Source organism: Sander lucioperca, chromosome 8 (assembly GCF_008315115.2).
Source record: "Sander lucioperca isolate FBNREF2018 chromosome 8, SLUC_FBN_1.2, whole genome shotgun sequence".
NCBI classification, from domain to species: domain Eukaryota; kingdom Metazoa; phylum Chordata; class Actinopteri; order Perciformes; family Percidae; genus Sander; species Sander lucioperca.
In genome coordinates, this window is record NC_050180.1 from 31,920,486 (window position 1) to 31,939,363 (window position 18,878).

At 40.0% G+C, this 18,878-nt stretch overlaps 1 protein-coding gene across 2 annotated transcripts; it reads right to left on the reverse strand.

Moving 5' to 3' along the window:
• Positions 1-1,396: 1,396 nt before the first annotated feature.
• LOC116054291 lies at positions 1,397-8,349 on the reverse strand. 2 transcript variants are annotated; one of them, XM_031305884.2, is made up of 5 exons: positions 8,118-8,349; positions 7,557-7,677; positions 4,925-5,136; positions 4,561-4,621; positions 1,397-2,434 (listed from the first exon to the last, which is right to left on the reverse strand). In XM_031305884.2, exons 1-5 carry the CDS (start codon positions 8,236-8,238, stop codon positions 2,398-2,400), a joined length of 552 nt encoding a protein of 183 aa, XP_031161744.1. In that variant the 5' UTR covers positions 8,239-8,349; the 3' UTR covers positions 1,397-2,397. The 2 variants fall into 2 exon arrangements, with proteins under 2 accessions (XP_031161744.1, XP_031161663.1); XM_031305803.2 differs by having other exon boundaries at positions 4,485-4,621; positions 8,118-8,344.
• Positions 8,350-18,878: the final 10,529 nt, after the last annotated feature.

Sequence of the window (18,878 nt, forward strand, 5' to 3'; positions counted from 1 at the left end):
GAAGGATAATGGTACAGTCTCCATGCTACACTAATGATATTATTAAGGTTTTCCTCTGTGTACACATGTCCTCTACGAGTATAATTGTGGCTGTATTATTTGTGTCCCCTTCAAAAATTGCTCTTCAGAAATTTTATGTTTATTGTCACCCCCCCTACTGTTAGATCAGATTTACGCCCATTGCTCTACCAGGTGAGCCAATAAACGCCTGTTTAAAAGGCTTCTCCAACCATGCCTTTTATTCTTCATTCTTTATTTGGAACCCTTTTAGCTTCCACAAAGTGGTCGCTAGTCTTCCTGAGGTCCACACAGAAACCGACAGCAGTTAAAACAAACACAAAAAAATCAGACTATATCAATAAAACTAAAACTAAACAGACAGCAAAAATGACAAAATCAGCCAATTAAAATAACAGTGAATAGGTGAAACCACGGCATATTAAACAAACAATAGTAACCAATAGTAATCAACAAGCACACTTACAGTATCTCACAAAAGTGAGTACACGCCTCACATTTTAGTAAATATTTCATTATATCTTTTAATGGGACAACACTGAAGAAATTACACTTTTCTACAAGGTAAAGTATTAAGTATACAGTTTGTATAACAGTGTAAATGTGCTGTCCCCTCAAAATAACTCAACACACCATTAATGTCTAAACCGCTGGCAACAAAAGTAAGTACACCCCTATGTTAAATTCCCATAGAGGCAGGCAGATTTTTATTTTTAAAGGCCAGTTATTTCATGGATCCAGGATACTATGCATCCTGATAAAGTTCCCTTGGCCTTTGGAATTAAAATAGTCCCACATCATCACATACCCTTCACCATACCTAGAGATTGACATGGGGTACTTTCCATAAATTCATCTCTCAATGCAAATCAAACCAGCTATTAGGCTAACCGACATAAAACCATGCCAATATCTAGGTATGGTGAAGGGTATGTGATGATGTGGGGCTATTTTAATATATTTTAAAATAATATTTTTAATATAGGGGTGTCCTCACTTTTGTTGCCAGCAGTTTAGACAATAATGGCTGTGTTGAGTTATTTTGAGGGGACAGCACATTTATACTGTTATACAAGCTGTACACTTAATACTTTACATTGTAGCAAAGTGTAATTTCTTCAGTGTTGTCCCATTAAAAGATATAACACCACACAAATATTTACTAAAATGTGAGGAGTGCACTCACTTTTGTGAGATACTTTAACTGCGGATCTAAATGGGATTCATGAACTTGTGTTTAAGAAACGTTTTAAAAGAAAGTCTGCCTTCATACCAGTAAAGCCCTAAAGTGCTGCAAGAGACTGGACAGAGGCCCACCAAACCTTCCCCTGGGACAAGCAGCAGGCATTAAAAATGTATCATATCAAAGAAAAATATTAACAATAGTATGAACTTTGTTGTGCAAGTGCGTGATCATAATGACCAAAAAAGCTACGCAAATTACATAGTTCAAAATAAAGTGCATTCAATACACAATGGAAATGAACACAATTTAGTAACATTATCATTTATAATGTAAATGTAAGGGATGTGGACTTCATGCATCATCAGGGGAAAAACAAATCCATTTGTGGAGGTTTGGGGTGTGGCAGGATGGGGTTTTAATAAAAGAGCAGTTTTTCATTCACTTCATTGTCTGCCTTCTTCCCTACCTCCTGGTCTCTCTTTCCCTGGTGTTAACCTTTTAGTTATCGTTTGTGTTTTCCTCAATTTTGCAAGATCAAATGTATTTGCTTCTGCAGCGGTCACGCCACAAAGTGACGTTTGCTCATCCACACAAAATAGGTGGCGGGTAGAAGCTTGATGAGGGCCACAATATCTCCAGGAACTTGTCTTTATTTTCTCTCTACTGTTCTGTTTACTTTGCCCTGGCACTTTTGTTCACCATCATACACCATTTAGTTCAATAGAAAGTTATTGATAATGTAAAATTGTCACAGTTCGCCATACATAAAACAGGCACACAAATTCATTTGTGGGGATCATATACATGAAATCACTCAGTGTAAGCATTACATAGCTTCCACTAACTTGGATGTTGAAAGCACTGATTGAAAAGGGTTAATTTAATAACAATTCTTACATATCCACCTATATCGAATATAATGGCTAATATCAGAGTGCACATAATGTACAGTAGCAGACGGCATGGTCGCTCTAGACAGTCTTTGTCTCACCCTGCTGTTTATCTTCAGTAGTACAGTTTTCAACTAAGTTAGAAAAAAACACATATATAAAAAAAGATTGAGACTATGATACCAGCTGCATGTGTTCCCTCTCTTTACACTCAGCATGAGACCAGAGGTGAAGAAAGACGAGCCAGCTACCCACAATAAATGTCCATAGGTGGATTCCTTGGGTGAGGAGCTTTCCTCATTTCTACATAGGTGCAGTTATCGGGCTCTCGGTTGCAGCACTAAAACACAGAAAGAGAAAAGTCACACATTTGTTAGGGTTTTCTTTTCTCAATCACATGTAGCTCAACGAGTACATCCAACATTGTTAAATAAGCTTATAACTCCTGTTCATTTTCGGACGTGTTATGTAAATATTGTTTTTTTTGTTCTTTTAGCTTTTATTGTATTATTTTTACATGTTCGATAAAAAAGCCTTCATTCATTAACAGTGCTGGAGACAGAAGTATTATTCTCAATTGGCAATGATACAGACAACCATATGCTGTTCCTCTGCAGACATGAGCCATGGGAGATTTTGAAATAAAAAATAGTTGTAGCTTAATTTAGTTCAAGACTAGAAGGGCACTGGGAGAGCGCAGACCTCCACCAAAGCATGCCCTGTCTTACATTGTTGATGCAGTGTGAAGTTTCCCAGCCAGGAACACATTTTTCCAATGTCCTACACCACATTAATGCAACACAAACGCCCTATCTCGCAATGTTGACAAAAACGAAAAATAATTCAGATGTGCTTCAAAATGTAAAGGTTTCTTCCTTGGCCCCTGCTACACCCTTCCACCAAGTTTCTTGAATATCGGGCCAATAGTATTTCCGTAATCCTGCTGACAGACAGAAAAATAAATGGAACAAACTGAACCAAAAAATAACCTCCTTTGTGAGGGTAACAAACTAGAGTAGGTTTAGTGGGAGAGTAAAGAGATAATTTCATTTTGGCTCTAACATTATTGACCAAAAAATTGGAGTATATGTATGCCAAAAATGTGGTAAACTGAGGCCATAGTATTAATAGTAAAGTTATTGTCCTGAGATTAGGCACAGATGAAGGCTTGTTCACTAAATTGCACCAAGCCAACGTAAAATGGTAAACTAAGACTTAGAACATGTAATATACCCAATGTTGCAGTAACTGTAACAGAGAAGAAAAACACAACAAAGCCACATTGGACTTTTGTGTTCCTTCCATGTGTCTCTGATTAAATTGGGATATCCTCTGTGTTATTTAATGGACTGGTCTCACCTTAGTTCTGTCACAATCGCCATTGTAAACAAGTGTAAGTGTTGTTTGGGCCAATTGTGTGTTTTTGGTCAATTAATTGAACACGTCAAAAAAAAACCAATTCAAACACAATTGTAAGCAATAAAATAAAATAAAAATAATAATAAAAATTGTATTTGCTAGTGTCCATGTTCAACTCGGAAAGCAAAATAATCTGAACAGATTAACCATTAAACAGTCCACAAACAAACAAAAATCAGTGTGTGTGACAAGCAACAGTGAACTGGCTGGGGAGGGAGAGGGTCAGTCCATTTTGCTTTAGGGATTCAGTTTAAAAAGACCATAAAGTGACCCTAGTGGTCTCCAGACTAGAGGTGATGGTGTCACCTATGAGTAGTATTTGCTTTGAGGCATTAACCAGAGTCAGCTATTTCATGTTTTGTGCTGCAAGACCATGACATTTCCTGACGTGTGGTCATGAATTTATCGGGGGCTTTCCATTAAAGTGCTCATATTCTGCTTTTTGGCTTTTTCCCTTTCCTTGATTGTGTTATATATCTTTTTTGTGCACGTTATAGGTTTACAAAGTGAAAAAGCCCAAAGTCCACCTCAAAGGGACTTACCATCTTCCAGAGAAAACACTGTTCACAAACTGCTCCAAACAGCTCTATTGTAGTCCAGCCTTTACTTCAGAGACAAACGTGGTCACTTTGTAACACACGTTATAATGCTCGCCTAGCGCTAGCATGACACTCCTTCATACTCTGCAACTGACTAGCTAGCTGTGCTGACCTAGCTACTGTGCATGTGCGACTCCCAACAAAGATGGATCAGAAGTGAGATGCCTCACTCTGTAGCTAAAACAGAGAGCTCAAGTTTTTTTATTAAACCACATAAACCTATTCTGGTACAACCTCTAAAAACAATTATGAAACTGAAAATGAGCATAATATGAGCACTTTAAGAGTTTCATGGAAAACTCTTCAGGGGCGGGACAAGTGAGACAGCCAGACAAACAGAAGACATATGACAAGTGACAGACAGATAGTCACCCTCAGACTGATGTAGAAGGAGGTGATGACACAGCAGTACAGAAAGAACAGAGCCAGCAGACCAATCAGAATCCACCTGAGCTGATGAGACGCAGGAGGAAGTGTAGGATGAGGTACGCAGGGTGCTTCCTCTTGACCTAATAAAAGCATAGTAAGGCAATTTACTGTACTTTACTTGGAAAATGAAGTGTTGATTGACACAGAAACGTATTCTGAAAGTGGGTAAATATTGAAGCCCCTTAAAACTTGCTTTTTAAATTTTGAGTATTTTTGAGTCACAAAAATGTTTAATTCAGTACCAACAAAAATACTGGTCTTTTTACTATGTTTTTCATTCAATAAAGAGTATATACAATATGAAAGAGATGCATATAACCATGTGTGTTGTATTTGACTTGATTTCTTCAGTAGCTTGTGTTAGCCAAACGTTTTGAACATACCTGGCAGCAGTATGGTTGGTGTTCCTTTCTCGGTGAAATCTAGATCATTTATTTGCACTGTGAACTCACACTCGTACTTCATGTTCATTGCCTGTGGCCCAATGTTGAGTATGACGAAAAGCCACTTGTTGGGATTCTCTTCAAGCATGGTAATGTTCTTACAGTCTTTCTTCCCCTTCCGGCAGAGCAGGTGTTTGTCTAAGCTGTCTGTTCTGAGAGTAAGTAAGTAAACTTTATTTATAGAGTAGATAAAGATATGCACACATTATGTCTACCACATAGACCAAGTCTTTAGTCTTTAATCAAATTACTTGACAAATCAAAGGACTAATTCAGCATTTTGGGAGATACACTTATTCACTTTTTTGCTAAGAGTTAGATGAGAAGACCAGGCACACCAGGTCAAGAAAAAGTCCACCACACCATCCTAAAACTCAACTGCAATAAATGTGAAATTCTTTTATTAGCCCAAACTCCCTCACGTTCCATCCTCACCTTCTCACTCAACATCGACAGCTCCATCGTCATACACCTCAAAATCACTCTCAACCTAGTCTCGCTTTGCCAGCCCCTCCTCCACAGTGCTGCGGAGGACGGTCTGGCTAGTCCACACAGCATTCGGTAATGGGAGAAAAAACGTGCTCTGGTTTATTGGCATTTCTTTAAACCAATCACAACCAATCACAACCACAATCGTTATGGGCGGCACGAAGCTTCACACGGTGCCACGGTGCCAATGCAAATTAGCCTCGGGAAGGAACTTGTTTTGGTGGAACGTGTACGTTCACAAGTTGTTTAGTCGTGCAACAGAAAACTAAGATTCAACAGGAATGTGGAGAATTTTATACTCCACAGGAGTATAAAATTCCAACACAAAGAAAGCGGAAGGAAACGGACATCGGACAAAAAGCCATCCGGCGGAATTTCCGGCAGCACCGGAGCAATCTTGGAAGTGGAAACGTCGAGGATATATAGACAACTCTCAACCCCAACCTCTCTTTCCTACCCCACATTACCCAGGTTACAAAAATCTGTCTTCTTCCACCTCAAGAACATTGCCCGGCTTTGGACGTTCCTGCCCTCTGCTGCTGCCGGAATACCTATCCATGCCCTCATAACCTCCAGACTTGAACACTGCCATAGCATCCTTTATGGCAGTGTTACTCATTGCACGGCTTGCAAGCCTCCTGCGGCCCGCCAAGCGTTAATTTATGGCTCGCGTGTTAGTAAATAATACAGTGATAATCCTGCAGTCAATACAGATATTTCATAAAAACATTAAAAACAAGGAGGGCTATAACATAACCCTAAGTCTCTATTACAAATAATTTATTTTTATAAAATACCTAAAACAGTGGCATTACAAGATGGAAATATAGACTAGAAAAGATATTTAAACTTGCGCTGCCCTTCCGTCAATAACACTGACTCACTGCAGAGTTGCCAGTTTGTCTTTCCAGCTCTTAACGCCAAATGTGCTCTTGGATGATTAGATATACGATGGGCTAATGTAGAACAAATTGCATATTGTATATTCAGGGATGACAGATTGATAAGCAGACATACTATTTATGACTGGATGTAACTTTTGATACTTTGTGGTAAAAGTGGATCTCCTATTGACTTTTGACTTTGACTATTGACAATCAGCGTGGCTCTCATAAAAAAAATAATAATGAAGAACACTGCTCTATGGTTTACCATACAAGATCCTCAATCAACTTTGCAGAGACCACATCCCCCCTGTCCTTCCGTTAAACACCAGATCCCCCACCTCTCCAACCTCTACACCCCCACCCGACACCTCAGGTCTGCAGACACCAACCTGCTGCCAACCATCCGTACCAAGTGCCGAACCTGGGGCCTATGCAGCTGCTGCCCTCTCCCTGTGGAACGCCCTCCCTAACCACATATCCGAGAGGAGGAGAGAACACCCTGCCCATCTTTAAAAAGACCCTGAAACCTAGCCAGCTAGCCCAGGCTCCTAACTAGCTACTCATTCTTTTTTATTTTTTGTGTTATTTTATTCTGCTCTACCTAGAAAAGTGCTATATAAATTAGATTTATTTTTACAGCTCATGAAACAGCAAACTGACGTTTTTAAACTTTGCTTTTTTTTGTACAAATTAAACAAACTAGATGTATAGTTATTTACATGTGCTGATTTTGCTACCTCTGGACAGAGCCAGGCCAGCTGTTTCCAGTCACTCCATGAAAGTGGTATCAATTCTCTCTCTCTCTAGATAAACTCTCAGCATTTCCCAAAATGTTGAACTATTATTATATCATTTAGTGGCTGCTAACATTGCGATCTCGTTCAACACTAACACAGTCACAGAGTGTTTTTTGTTCTTGCACCTGTTTGGTAATTTAGTGGCTTCAAACTTGCAGCGAGCGTGTTTATGCAGATAAGGTGATGCTGTGACATTTTGGTTATTTGTTTTGGCATAAAATTGAATTGCCAGTTGGTCAAACCACCACAAATACAGACATAAACATCTGTCTGCTTGGCCTCTTTTAAACATTTCATGCTGCAACTGAGGACATTAATACTATGTTTGTAATATGTTTACCCAGTTAAAGATTAGGACATGAAATGTAACTAATGAAAGGACACCAGCAGGATACATACAGTGATATGGCTCTGAGTCCAACATCTTCGACAGTCTTGACATCTGCGGTATGTTCACAGGTGACAGAGGCTGACCCATCGGGGTTTACGGTCCGGTTCTGTGGCTGAATCACCTTAAAGCCTGATCAGTGAAAACACATCAAGCTTATCCCTTATGCTTTAGGAAGCTTTTCTTTTCATGGTTAATTTTCACTTTCATTTGAATTTCATTTAAAAATAAATGTTTTCAGTCAGCACTTCTTTTTATTTTAATAGACTGACGAACAGTGTCCAGATGTATTCTTTATCAGTGTGTTAAAACAGTGACCGTGGCTGCTGTGTGTCAGAAATACAAATGACTACAAATTATTTAACAACCACAAATGTAGAAACATCTCAGCCTGTATGACAAAAAAAAAAGCTTTGTAAAGCATTTCATTGGAACTTTAGGTAAATTATTATTATTGTGAGTTGTATTGTTATTATCATAATATAACAAATATAAGAATTTAAAGTTTGAAATAAAGAACAACAACTATGTTAGTTCCTATAGACACTCAATGGTGAAATGGTGAGTCCTACCATGGCTCGATTGTAAGATGAAGCCCAGATAAATTGTGAATTTGATGAAGATGTTGAAGCTGCAAGCTGTCATCTTAGCGTGTCTGCTCCTTTTCGTTCTGTGGTGAAAACTTGAAAACATATCACGGTAAATTCTGATTCTGACACTGGTCTCTTTATTAAACAGGAAAAAGGAAATTTTGAGGTTGGACTTGATGCTGAGCTAACCAGATTCTGTTTTTCTATGGTGTCTATGTGATGACGCCACACTCAACAGTTATCAACTGTCATTGAAACAGTTGATGTTTGTGTAGTTTCTGTGGGCAGCACTCTTTCCTGTAGCTAACACACAGCTAATTTTTTTTTTCACAGAACAACAACAAGTGTGAATGACACCACTTCATGTACAACAGGTAAATATATTTGTTCGATTCAGTAGAACATTTTTTAAATTTACAAGTTAGGGGCACAACTGTGGTGTTTGACTGTTTAAACCAGAGTACAAACAGTACTATACTATACTACCAGTTGTATGTCTGCCTTTTTGAACTTGACAAGCCTAGGCTTCTTCCTATCCCTTTTTGAACAGGTCTAGTGTGTGTTATGTTGTTATTAAACCAGTCGAAATAAAGATTAAGCTATAAGAATGTGGTTATATGTGGCCACATGTGGCCCAGACCACCTCCTAATGTGGTCTTTGCTAAAAAAAGATCTACATCAGGAATTGATAGTTGCCAATTAATTTCCATGTTGATTGACTTATCAATTCATTAATTTATGTAGGACTATGGTTAACTGCTCCTCAGATCTCTGCAGGGTAAATCCAGACAAGCTAGACTATCTGTCCAATCTGAGTTTCTGTTGCACGACTAAACCAACTTTTGAACGTACACGTTCCACCAAAACAAGTTCCTTCCTGAGGCTATTTTGCAGAGGCACCGTTGCTCCGTCCGCCGCTTAGCACCGCCCAACACGACTGTGATTGGTTTAAAGAAATGCCAATAAACCAGAGCACGTTTTTTCTCCCATCCTGGGATGCTGTGTGGACTAGCCAGACATTGTCAAGTCTAGAACTGTAACGATTAGTTAATTAATTGATAAGTCAATCAACAGGAAATGAATTGGCAACTATCAATTCCTCAAGAAGTTCTTTTTTTTTTTACAAAAATGAGATACATTGGATGTGTCCAGGGTCTAAAATTTAGGAATTTGCTGTTTTAAACACATTTCACTCCAAATGGAGCTTTCTCTCCCACAAACAGCACTTTTTTCTCAACTGCCGAAAAACGTCTCGCACACATTCCTGTATGAAATTCCTCAATTAGTGAAGTCACTGATTGACAAAGCCAGCCCAGTTTTACACATTTGGTTGACCAATCACAACAGAGTGGGCCAGCTGACCAATCAGAGCAGACTGGGCTTTTCATGAGGGCAGGCCAAGAGCTCAGACAGACTAGGCTACTAGGCAGACAACTGCGCCTCGCTTGTAAAGTGGACGAGAGCAGACGGCAGCAGCCAGGGGCGGTGACAAAAGTCTGCGGTCAAGTCGGACAGTTTCCAGCCGTTTCCAGCATGCTCTACATGCGATCTGTTGCCAATTTTAATAAACAACACACTGTAGATGATCCGTAAACTGAGCAGATTTAGTCTCTCTGACTTCTAAACGTAACTATCAGCCACATGACATGTGGTTTGTACAGAATAAGCCTTTAAATCAGACAAATAGCAGTTAAAATCCCTTCAATTCAAAAACCATAAAAAGTTTATATAAAACGTCATCATGTTGAGTTGATTATGACCCAATCAGCTGTTAGATCAGCTGAGAGCCAGGCGTTTCCCAGCATGCCCTGGGTCCGCCTGGGTCTTGCAGTCGGTGAAAAGCAACTGCGCTGCCTGCGACACAGAACTGCGGCCGCCTTAATCTCGTGAGGTTATCGTTGTCCACGTGTGCATGAGGTCAGAGCAAGTCGGGATCAAGTCGGACACAAATCTAACCGGCATGCATTGGGCGGCGATCACCAGTGATCGATTCTGCGCAGACCTGGCTCATCTCGAAACGAGCCTACTGTTTCAGACAGAGGCACTGCAGCAGTGGGCAGTGTCATAAACATAATGTGTTTTTTGAACATCAAAGCATGTTAACTTATTCTAGTAGACCCCAAAAAGGAGTAAAAAGTACAATACTTGCCTCTGAATTGTGGAGTGCAAGTATGTAATTACAGCATAAAATGGAAATACTCAAGTAAAGGACTAGAAACTCAATACAAAAATATAAGTAGACGTACCTACAGACCTCAGTGAGGATTATTATTAACAAGTGGGATAGGAAAGAAAATATGTGTTTTGTATTCGTTGTTGTCTGCACTTAAGATTTCCTTTGAAGAAGCTGAATTTCAATAAGATTTTAGAAAATAACTCTTAATCTAATTTGCTCCTTACCAGTCATTGCTATCTTGCATCTGTCCATCTTTATCAGCATGTTTCTTTGAAAGAAAATGAATCCTTTGATCTGATTTCGCTTAACTAGTCAGCACTTAGTCCACATCCTGTTTTTCAAAGTTTCTGCTTCTTTGAAATCGTTGTGCGTGAGTCTTTGAGACAAGTAGAAACCACAAACATAATCCGTGCTAGAAGCCTAAAATCTGTTCTTTGATTGGTCCATCTGAGAGATGCTGAGATAAAGATCATATTCAATGTCCTTCTGTCAATAACACTGGGTCTTTTACTTCATATTTCTGTTTTGTTTTTGGCCTTACAGCCAAATCATCTTTCTTTTAATCCTGCTTCACAGCTTGTATTACAGTAGTCAGTATTAGAAACTACTTTGGTCCAGACTGAAATATCTCAACACCTACTGGATGGATTGCCATGATATTTTGTAGATAAAAGATATTAGCTTCTAGGGCTCCAGCCCCGAATTTTTTTCTCAAAAGCCGCAAATCTTTTAGGGTTTTGAAATAACTTCCACTTCGTGTCATTTCCATCCTCAGTATCTCTGACTGGACCGGCAAATCAATGGAGCAAAAGTTCTATTACGGGGGAAATATCTCCATTCATTCTGTGAACTCTACCCCAGCATACTGTAACAAAAATTGGTTTTAGGATCATTAGTGCTGTTTACGCCAAATTCCTACCTTACCTCTGTTATGTAGCCTGACTTAAAAATAGAAACATCAGACAATATTTGCCTCTTTTTAAGTGGCAGGAATTAAAATAAGTCATCCTAAACATTTGTTGTATTTGGTTTCAGAATGAAGCAGATAGTTGGAGAACAATTAGATATATAATAGGATGTCAGCTCTACAGGTTTTGTTTCCTTGGCAACTATCATGTTTTTCCTAAATGATGTACAGATGTTTAGGCATTCTATTATCTCAAATGGCTTACAAAAAACTATGCCTTCAAGTGTGCCAGCTCCGAACAGATATAAACACTTTAGATTTTCCGACGTGGTCAAACAGCATGTCCTACAAATTTCTAATCGAGCACAACTCGACCCTATGGCTCTAAATACTTATGGCAGGTCCTTAAACAGAAACAGGAAGTCTGTATTCACACTAAGTCACTGTGGTTGGAATACAGCAAGACAGGAACCTGAATGTCATGTCGGTAACATAGGGCGACGTTTATTGCTTGACAAAAATATCAGATATTAAATTATATCTCAAGCTGATTCTGAGTAAGTGGGACTACTTTTATCTCAGACAAGTTACAGACTACTATAATGGTCTTTGCTTGATTATGTAGACAAACAAAAGGCAGGCTCCAGCTCCTTAAAAAAATCAAGCAGCCCTCACGTGTACATGCAAAGCCAAACACATTACTCCACAACTTAAATCCCTTCATTGGCTCCCAGTGCCATACAAAATAAACTTTATACTTTATACTTAGCTACAGTCTTTGCCCCCACTGGCCACTGTACTGTTTCAGGTCTGTACACAGAATAAGATAAAGATGTGGTGAGGGTGCTTCTATATACATGGTGTTGTTTACTGGAACAATATAGTTAGTCAAATGCAACCACTTTGGCTTATGATTAGTTCCTGTGTATGTTTGTCTGTGACTATCTCTGTGGTTTATGTTTCTGGTTCTAGATGTTAGTCTTTCACTGCCTGTGCAATGTGGGTAACATGTTGTGACATTCCTCAAAAGTGATCATCGAAAGCCCCACTAGCAGCCTCTAGAGTCTGCAGGGTTTTATTACAAGTGTTCAATGAGACTAGGATAAGGATTAGGATTTTTCTGTGGCAAAAAATCCAGAATGTGGCACACAAGGAAATCTCCCAAGGTTATTGTAATCAAAATGGTTCATCCTCTGGGGGACATGAATCTGCATTGCAAGCTGGTCATCACATTTAGCTATTTCTCATGGAAATATTAGCCTAATGATGGTGGCAAAGTTAAAGCTTTAGTGCGTAACCTATTTTTATATTAATGACCGTCCTACATTCAAGCCATTGCCAAATGAGTTGCTAAAAAGGTAATTAATGGTGCTTTTCCATTACATGGTACCTGCTCGACTCGCCTTGACTCTACTCGCCTTTTTTGGTTTTCCATTACGAAAAAAAGTACCTGGTACCTGCTAACAGGTACTTTTTTTAGTACCTCCTCAGTCGAGGTTCCAAGCGAGCTGAGGCGAGCCGAAAAGGTGACGTGAAAGCGACAGACGGGGGTGTCCTGAACAAACCCGCTATTTTTAAACAGTTTAGCCAGCTGTTTTTTTTTTGCTGCCTCCAGCTTCTTTAGAAACTAAATGTGTCTTCTGGCAACAACAACACACCTTCCACGTTCTGTGTGTGTGTCGTGTTAGGTCACGGCAGTTTACTGCGGCGCCGCTTGTTTACAGTTCTGCGGAGGCTCCAGGCAGAGCTTTCGCCGTATCCTACGTACACACACACGCTGGCTCGACGCACACACCAGCTGACAAATGTATACATCAGGCCACATATTACATAGGCTACGGTGAAAGCTCTGCGTGGAGCCTCCACAGAACTGTAAAACAAGCTCAAGTGGCCTGATGTTATACTTGTGCGCTGGTGTGTGCGTCGAGCCGGCAAGACGACCAGCCACGCTGAGGCGGTACTAAAATATGCAATGAAAAACGGACGCACAGTGTGCCGAGTTGAGTCGAGGCGAGTAGAGTCGAGGCGAGTCGAGCAGGTACCATGTAATGGAAAAACGCCATAAGACTATCAGCTCCACACAACTCTCTCTGGATTTCTCAGCATAGCTATGTTCAGAAGATTGTGGGTTAGGGTTAGATTTGGGTTAAAACGCAACGCCCAGTATGGGCGCTGCAAGGGGCACAGGGGACCACTGGTGTGAATAAAACACTTAAAAACCTCCTTAAAACAAGTTTGGTTATATAAAAGCTGTTTAAAAGAAAGCCAGATATTAAAAGCAGGTTAAAAGAACCACTGGACAGGACAGACAGCGGGAGAATAAAACTTTAAATAAAAGGTCACCTCCACACCTGCCCTGTCCTCTCTTCTGGAGACATTACGAAATAAATAAAGATATATATATAGATATAGATATATATCTATATATATAGATATATATAGATATATATCTATATATATATAGAGAGAGAGAGAGAGAGAGAGTTATGAAAATAAATGCCCTGGTGTCGCAATACAAAAATAATTCTATCCCAATCTATCTCCACATAAAAAAGGATTACAAACATTTAAAAAGTCTAAAATACTATCTGAATTACTTGCCCTTGAGGTTAAAAAGTACACATACCATTACAAATTAGTAATAAGTGCTAGGTTTAAAAGTTAGGGTTAGGTACGTCTCGCTTTATTAGATAGATTACACTCAGGACCTGCTGTGCTGCTAGTCTCCTAAAGAGGCGTGGCCGTGGCGGAGCCCACATGACACAGATACAGGAAACTACTCTGAGTTGGGGCGTCTCGGTTCTCGGTTCTAAACCGTCTCTGATCCTATAATACATAGTGAATGAAATTAACCACGGAGAATTTGAACACCACTACAAAATGGCGAACACACTATATAGTGCACTATTTCCGTGAAAGGGAAAGGTTTCGAACACAGCTTCTGTTTCTCATGTGTGATGTCTTGTTTTGCTTCCTGCCTTGTATATTTTCCCGCCTTTGTGATTGTCTGCCCCGCCCTGATGTGTCCCACCTGTTCATCAGCCCTCATGTCACCTGTCCCTCGTTACTACCCTTGTTACCTTGTGTATTTAGTCTCTGTGCTTCCTTTGTCTGTTGTCTAAAAAGATTTGATATTGATAAAAAATAATTATGTGTTTTATGAGTCAGACATTGAAAAGTTGAAGCATTTATTTTTCGTGTGTATTTATTCTAAAACTTTTTGGGAACTCTTTCAAAATTGGATCTTGTGATGTCTAAAATAAAGCCCTAAGGCCTGTCAAATCTGACTCCAATTTATTAATTTCCACGCCTTCTTACATCGGACTTAAGTTTACCAAAACACAAGGATCGATCTGAGACGAAGAGTTCAGTTTAAGCAAAGTTTACTGAGTCCAGCACGAACAGTATCTAGGTTTCCCTGGCAACACACACCTTAAGTCAGAGCTGAGGCTCTGTACTACGAATCAAGATCAACATGCCCTGGATTTATTTCAGTTACCCGGCTTCACCAAACCTAACAACCGCGGTCCCGCATAAGCTGCGTCACAATGGTGGTTAACAACTAAACTTAGCACAAAAAGTAAGGAAATTTGTGTTTGGTAGATTATTTCTCTGTAGTAACAATGCTTTTTGGCAATAAATCTTATACCGTTGGAAAGCCTGTTTAGTTCCCTTTCAAATGGTGCCCCATTTGTAAGGAACATGCATTTGTGGGATGAGCAGCAGCGCTGAGTATGACGGTTGCCCTCATGAAAAATTTGCCAGATCTTCTCTGTCAATGCCAAACAACTTATTCTGCCATTGACTCGTTTGGTGTTTGGTGGATTGGATAATTGAAGTTTGAAGAAACAAGACATATTGGCAATTTAACAGTTTATTTATTTCACAAGCAGGAGCCTCAGTAGCGTGTGGAAGAACCATACACAGCCACAACAGCCTGGCACCTCTTCCTCATGCTGGTCACCAGCCTGGTCACACACTGCTGTGGGATGGCATCCCATTCTTCAACCAGCATTTGTCGCAAGTCAGCCAACGTGGTTGTGTTGGTCACTCTGGCACGAACAGCACGCCCAAGCTTATCCCACAAGTGTTCAATGGGGTTGAGGTCAGGACTGCTGGCAGGCCATTCCATCCTCTCCACTCCCACATTCTGGAGGTAGTCTCTGATAAACCCCGCCATGTGGGGGCGAGCGTTGTCATCTTGGAGGATAGAGTTCGGTCCCAGACTGTGGAGATATGGGATTGCCACTGGTTGCAGAATCTCATCTCTATATCTCTCTACATTGAGATTGCCTCCCATGATTACAAGCCTTGTTTTTCCAGTGAGGGAGATGCCACCCCACACCATCACACTGCCTCCACCAAAAGGTGTTACTCTGTCGGTGCAGCAATCAGCATAGCTACACTTTGACCCTACGATCCAACTGCCATAGGCAGAATCATCCAATCCACCAAACACCAAATGAGTCAATGGCAGAATAAGCTGTTTGGCACTGGCAGAGAAGATTTGGCAAATTTTTCATGGGCGCAACCCACATACTCAGCGCTGCTGCTCATCCCACAAATGCATGTTCCCTACAAATGGGGCACCATTTGAAAGGGAAATGTCCATAACCGCAACACGCTGCTTCCTAAAACAGGAGGAAAGCCGGCAAAAAAATAGCCGACACTGTAGATGCATAAATCACAACGCTTATCAATATGTCATCACTCAGGCACAAGATCTGACCATAATTACACTTGTCCTTTCCATAAACTGTCGTTGCTTTAGCCTATTATTTCAGTTGCAACCCTGGCAGTGGTAAGCGATCGTGAGAGCAAATTAAAAATATAAAAATATAATTCAAACCGATGTGCGCATTGGCAACACACGGCTCAACAAGCCAATGAATAGCCTATACGTAATTCCCTCAGCTGAAAATCTATATCTTTCATAAAAATACCCATCAGGGAATGTTAACGGGGTTGTCAGTCTCTAAATGTTTTAACTTTTCTGAGCGCACCTCTCTCTCTCTCTCTCTCTCTCTCTCTCTCTCTCTCTCTCTCCGCACACCGAGCTCCACCTGATCTTCTAAGAGCGGTGACGCCGTTATCAATTGAGTATTGATTGGTCAGTAGGCGGTACTTTTACACCAGTTGATCTCTGATCTCCAACATAACCTGCTCCCGACCAGGTTAGGTGTTCAGCATAAGTTACCATGGTGATTTAACCCGGTAACAAGTAATCCACCATCGTGATACAGAAAACCCTGGGTTGAACCTGAAGTTACCTCGTTAACGCCAAATCTTGCTTCGTAGTACAGGCCTCAGGTCCATCAAGATCTCGTCTGAAAATGAACTCTGATCTGAGAGTTCCCTGTGTTTTTATTTTCTACTCACAGGCGGGTGTCTCCTAGTTTCTAGACAGAAACTGTTATCTTCAAAAACACACAAGGTCGGGACCTTGTGGTGCAACTTCCTCATCTGTTCTCGCAACTTTAACTGTCCTTCCTTATCTGTCTGGTACATAATGCATTCTTATGCTTTAAAAGGCTTAAACTATAGTTAACAGCTTAACCTTCTATGCGTCAGTGACATTTCCTTGAACCACTTCTTCAATGACTGCACTCAGCTTATTTTGCAATGTGCACAAATATAACTTTAACTGCTAATATATCATGATATTAAATTTGGTACTATAATGAAGGACCAAAAAAAAAAAGGATGTATAATTGTCTAATCGTAATAGCCCAAATATATTTATCCACAGACGTAGATTCAAAAATGAACTGTTGAATTAAAAGATTTTTTTTTTTTAAATTTAAAATCCAAGCAAGCCTTGACTGTTCATGAAAACTTGCAACTTTTGATTGCCGACTAGACCTCTAATTTATTTGATGTTGTTTTTGTTTTATACTCTACGGCAGGGGTTTCTCAAACTCCCTTTCAGTTGTGTTTTTAAGCCAAGTAACCACTGACCAGCGCAAAACATTTTTACATCTATATAAAGAGGAACAATACAGTGTCGGCAGTGAAAGATTTACTAATCAACAACCTTGTAACTGTAACTGAAAAAACCTTTAAATGCTACATTTCAAATGCTCAGAATCCATCACTTAATTCATTCATTATTATAGTATAATTATTTTAGGAATTATGCATGACATATTTTTAAATGAGCATTTTGCTAAAAGATCACGTTCCCCCTGCAGTACTCCAAAGTACCCCCAGGGGAACGTGTACCCCCATTTGAGAAACGTCTCATCCCTCTAAAACAGGGGTTTTCAAATTGGGTGAATGTGAGCCTCCCCTTAGAGTAGTTAAGGACAGCCGAGCCCCCCCTTCCCCAAAATCCCGTCCGCCTGCCCTAACCCACACACGCCTCTGCAGTACATGCCATCTTTTGTGTGTCCCAGACAATGATAAGTTTCAATAACAACTGATAAAATGTAAATATTTTTTAATATTGTATTTGAAGACATTTTATTTCCACAACTTTTTAAAAAGTGCATTCATAAACGATTCTTTGCAACAGCAAATCATTTCTAACTTCATGCAGGCCTAATTGAGGCTACTTTTAAAATCACTGAACATCAGTGGGTTAACATGTGTTATGATGGGGGGGGGGGTGTCAACCCCCTGAACATTTTGAGCATTAAATACTTCATTTCCTGCATTCTGGTGAATTTGTATGCACCTATTTCTACCTTTTTCTGAATCAATATGCTGGAAATATCTTTATGTAAAGGGAAACAGATTAAAATCCAAATCTAAAAACATAATGGAATATTTAGCAGTAAGGCTCTCAGGCATTCTGTATTGCTTTCATCTATTTATTCTCCTGTAGATCAACTTTTCTAATTATATCTGAGTCAGCACACATGTAGCCTAGAGGCATCATTTACTCCTCCCTCCTCTTTTGCTTCTTTTGTTGGGGAAGTAACCTCCTTAAATGTGCATATGACAATTATTCACCTCAATGATACATTATTCATTTTAATTTATTAATAAACTCCTGGACTGTAATATTTCAGGTGTTTGAGCAAGATTTCTGCTCATGTCCAAAACTTTGTGCACATTCACATTCAAATATATCTCATCCCATCTGTGTTCTCTGAGATTTGGAGGAGTCGTGATATTTTGAGAAAAATAAAGTGATAATAGGCTATTACAAGAATAAAGTCACTATATTTCAGAAAATAATCTACCTGCACCATAGCCTGCTGTGCATTACGTGATTGCTCTGCTGATACGGTAGATCTCAGACCTCCTGACAGACTCAGAGCCCCGTTTGGGTCTCTGGTCTCTGAATGAGACAAAGTTTAGGGAAGTGGCTGTACGTTACTCTACATCGGAGGTGGAAAACCAAAACTACGGCAGAAATACACGGAGCACAAACGGGACACATCTACCGCAGCATGTCGACAGCAGAGCGCATCCATAAACCTGAACCTGCACAGCTTTTTACAGCGAGAGTGGACACTAAGCGATTTCATATTTGTCAGTCAACTTTTCAAAATACATTCGGGGCTGAAGCCCCGGCAAAATCAGCTGATGCCGCGTCTGTCAGTGGAAACAATGAGGCCACGCTTTTGATGCGCAGAGGTGTTGGATGCGGGGCTGCACTGCAGAGAGAAATAAACGCAAGTCGACCTCCACCTGCAGCCAAACCCGCACTCAC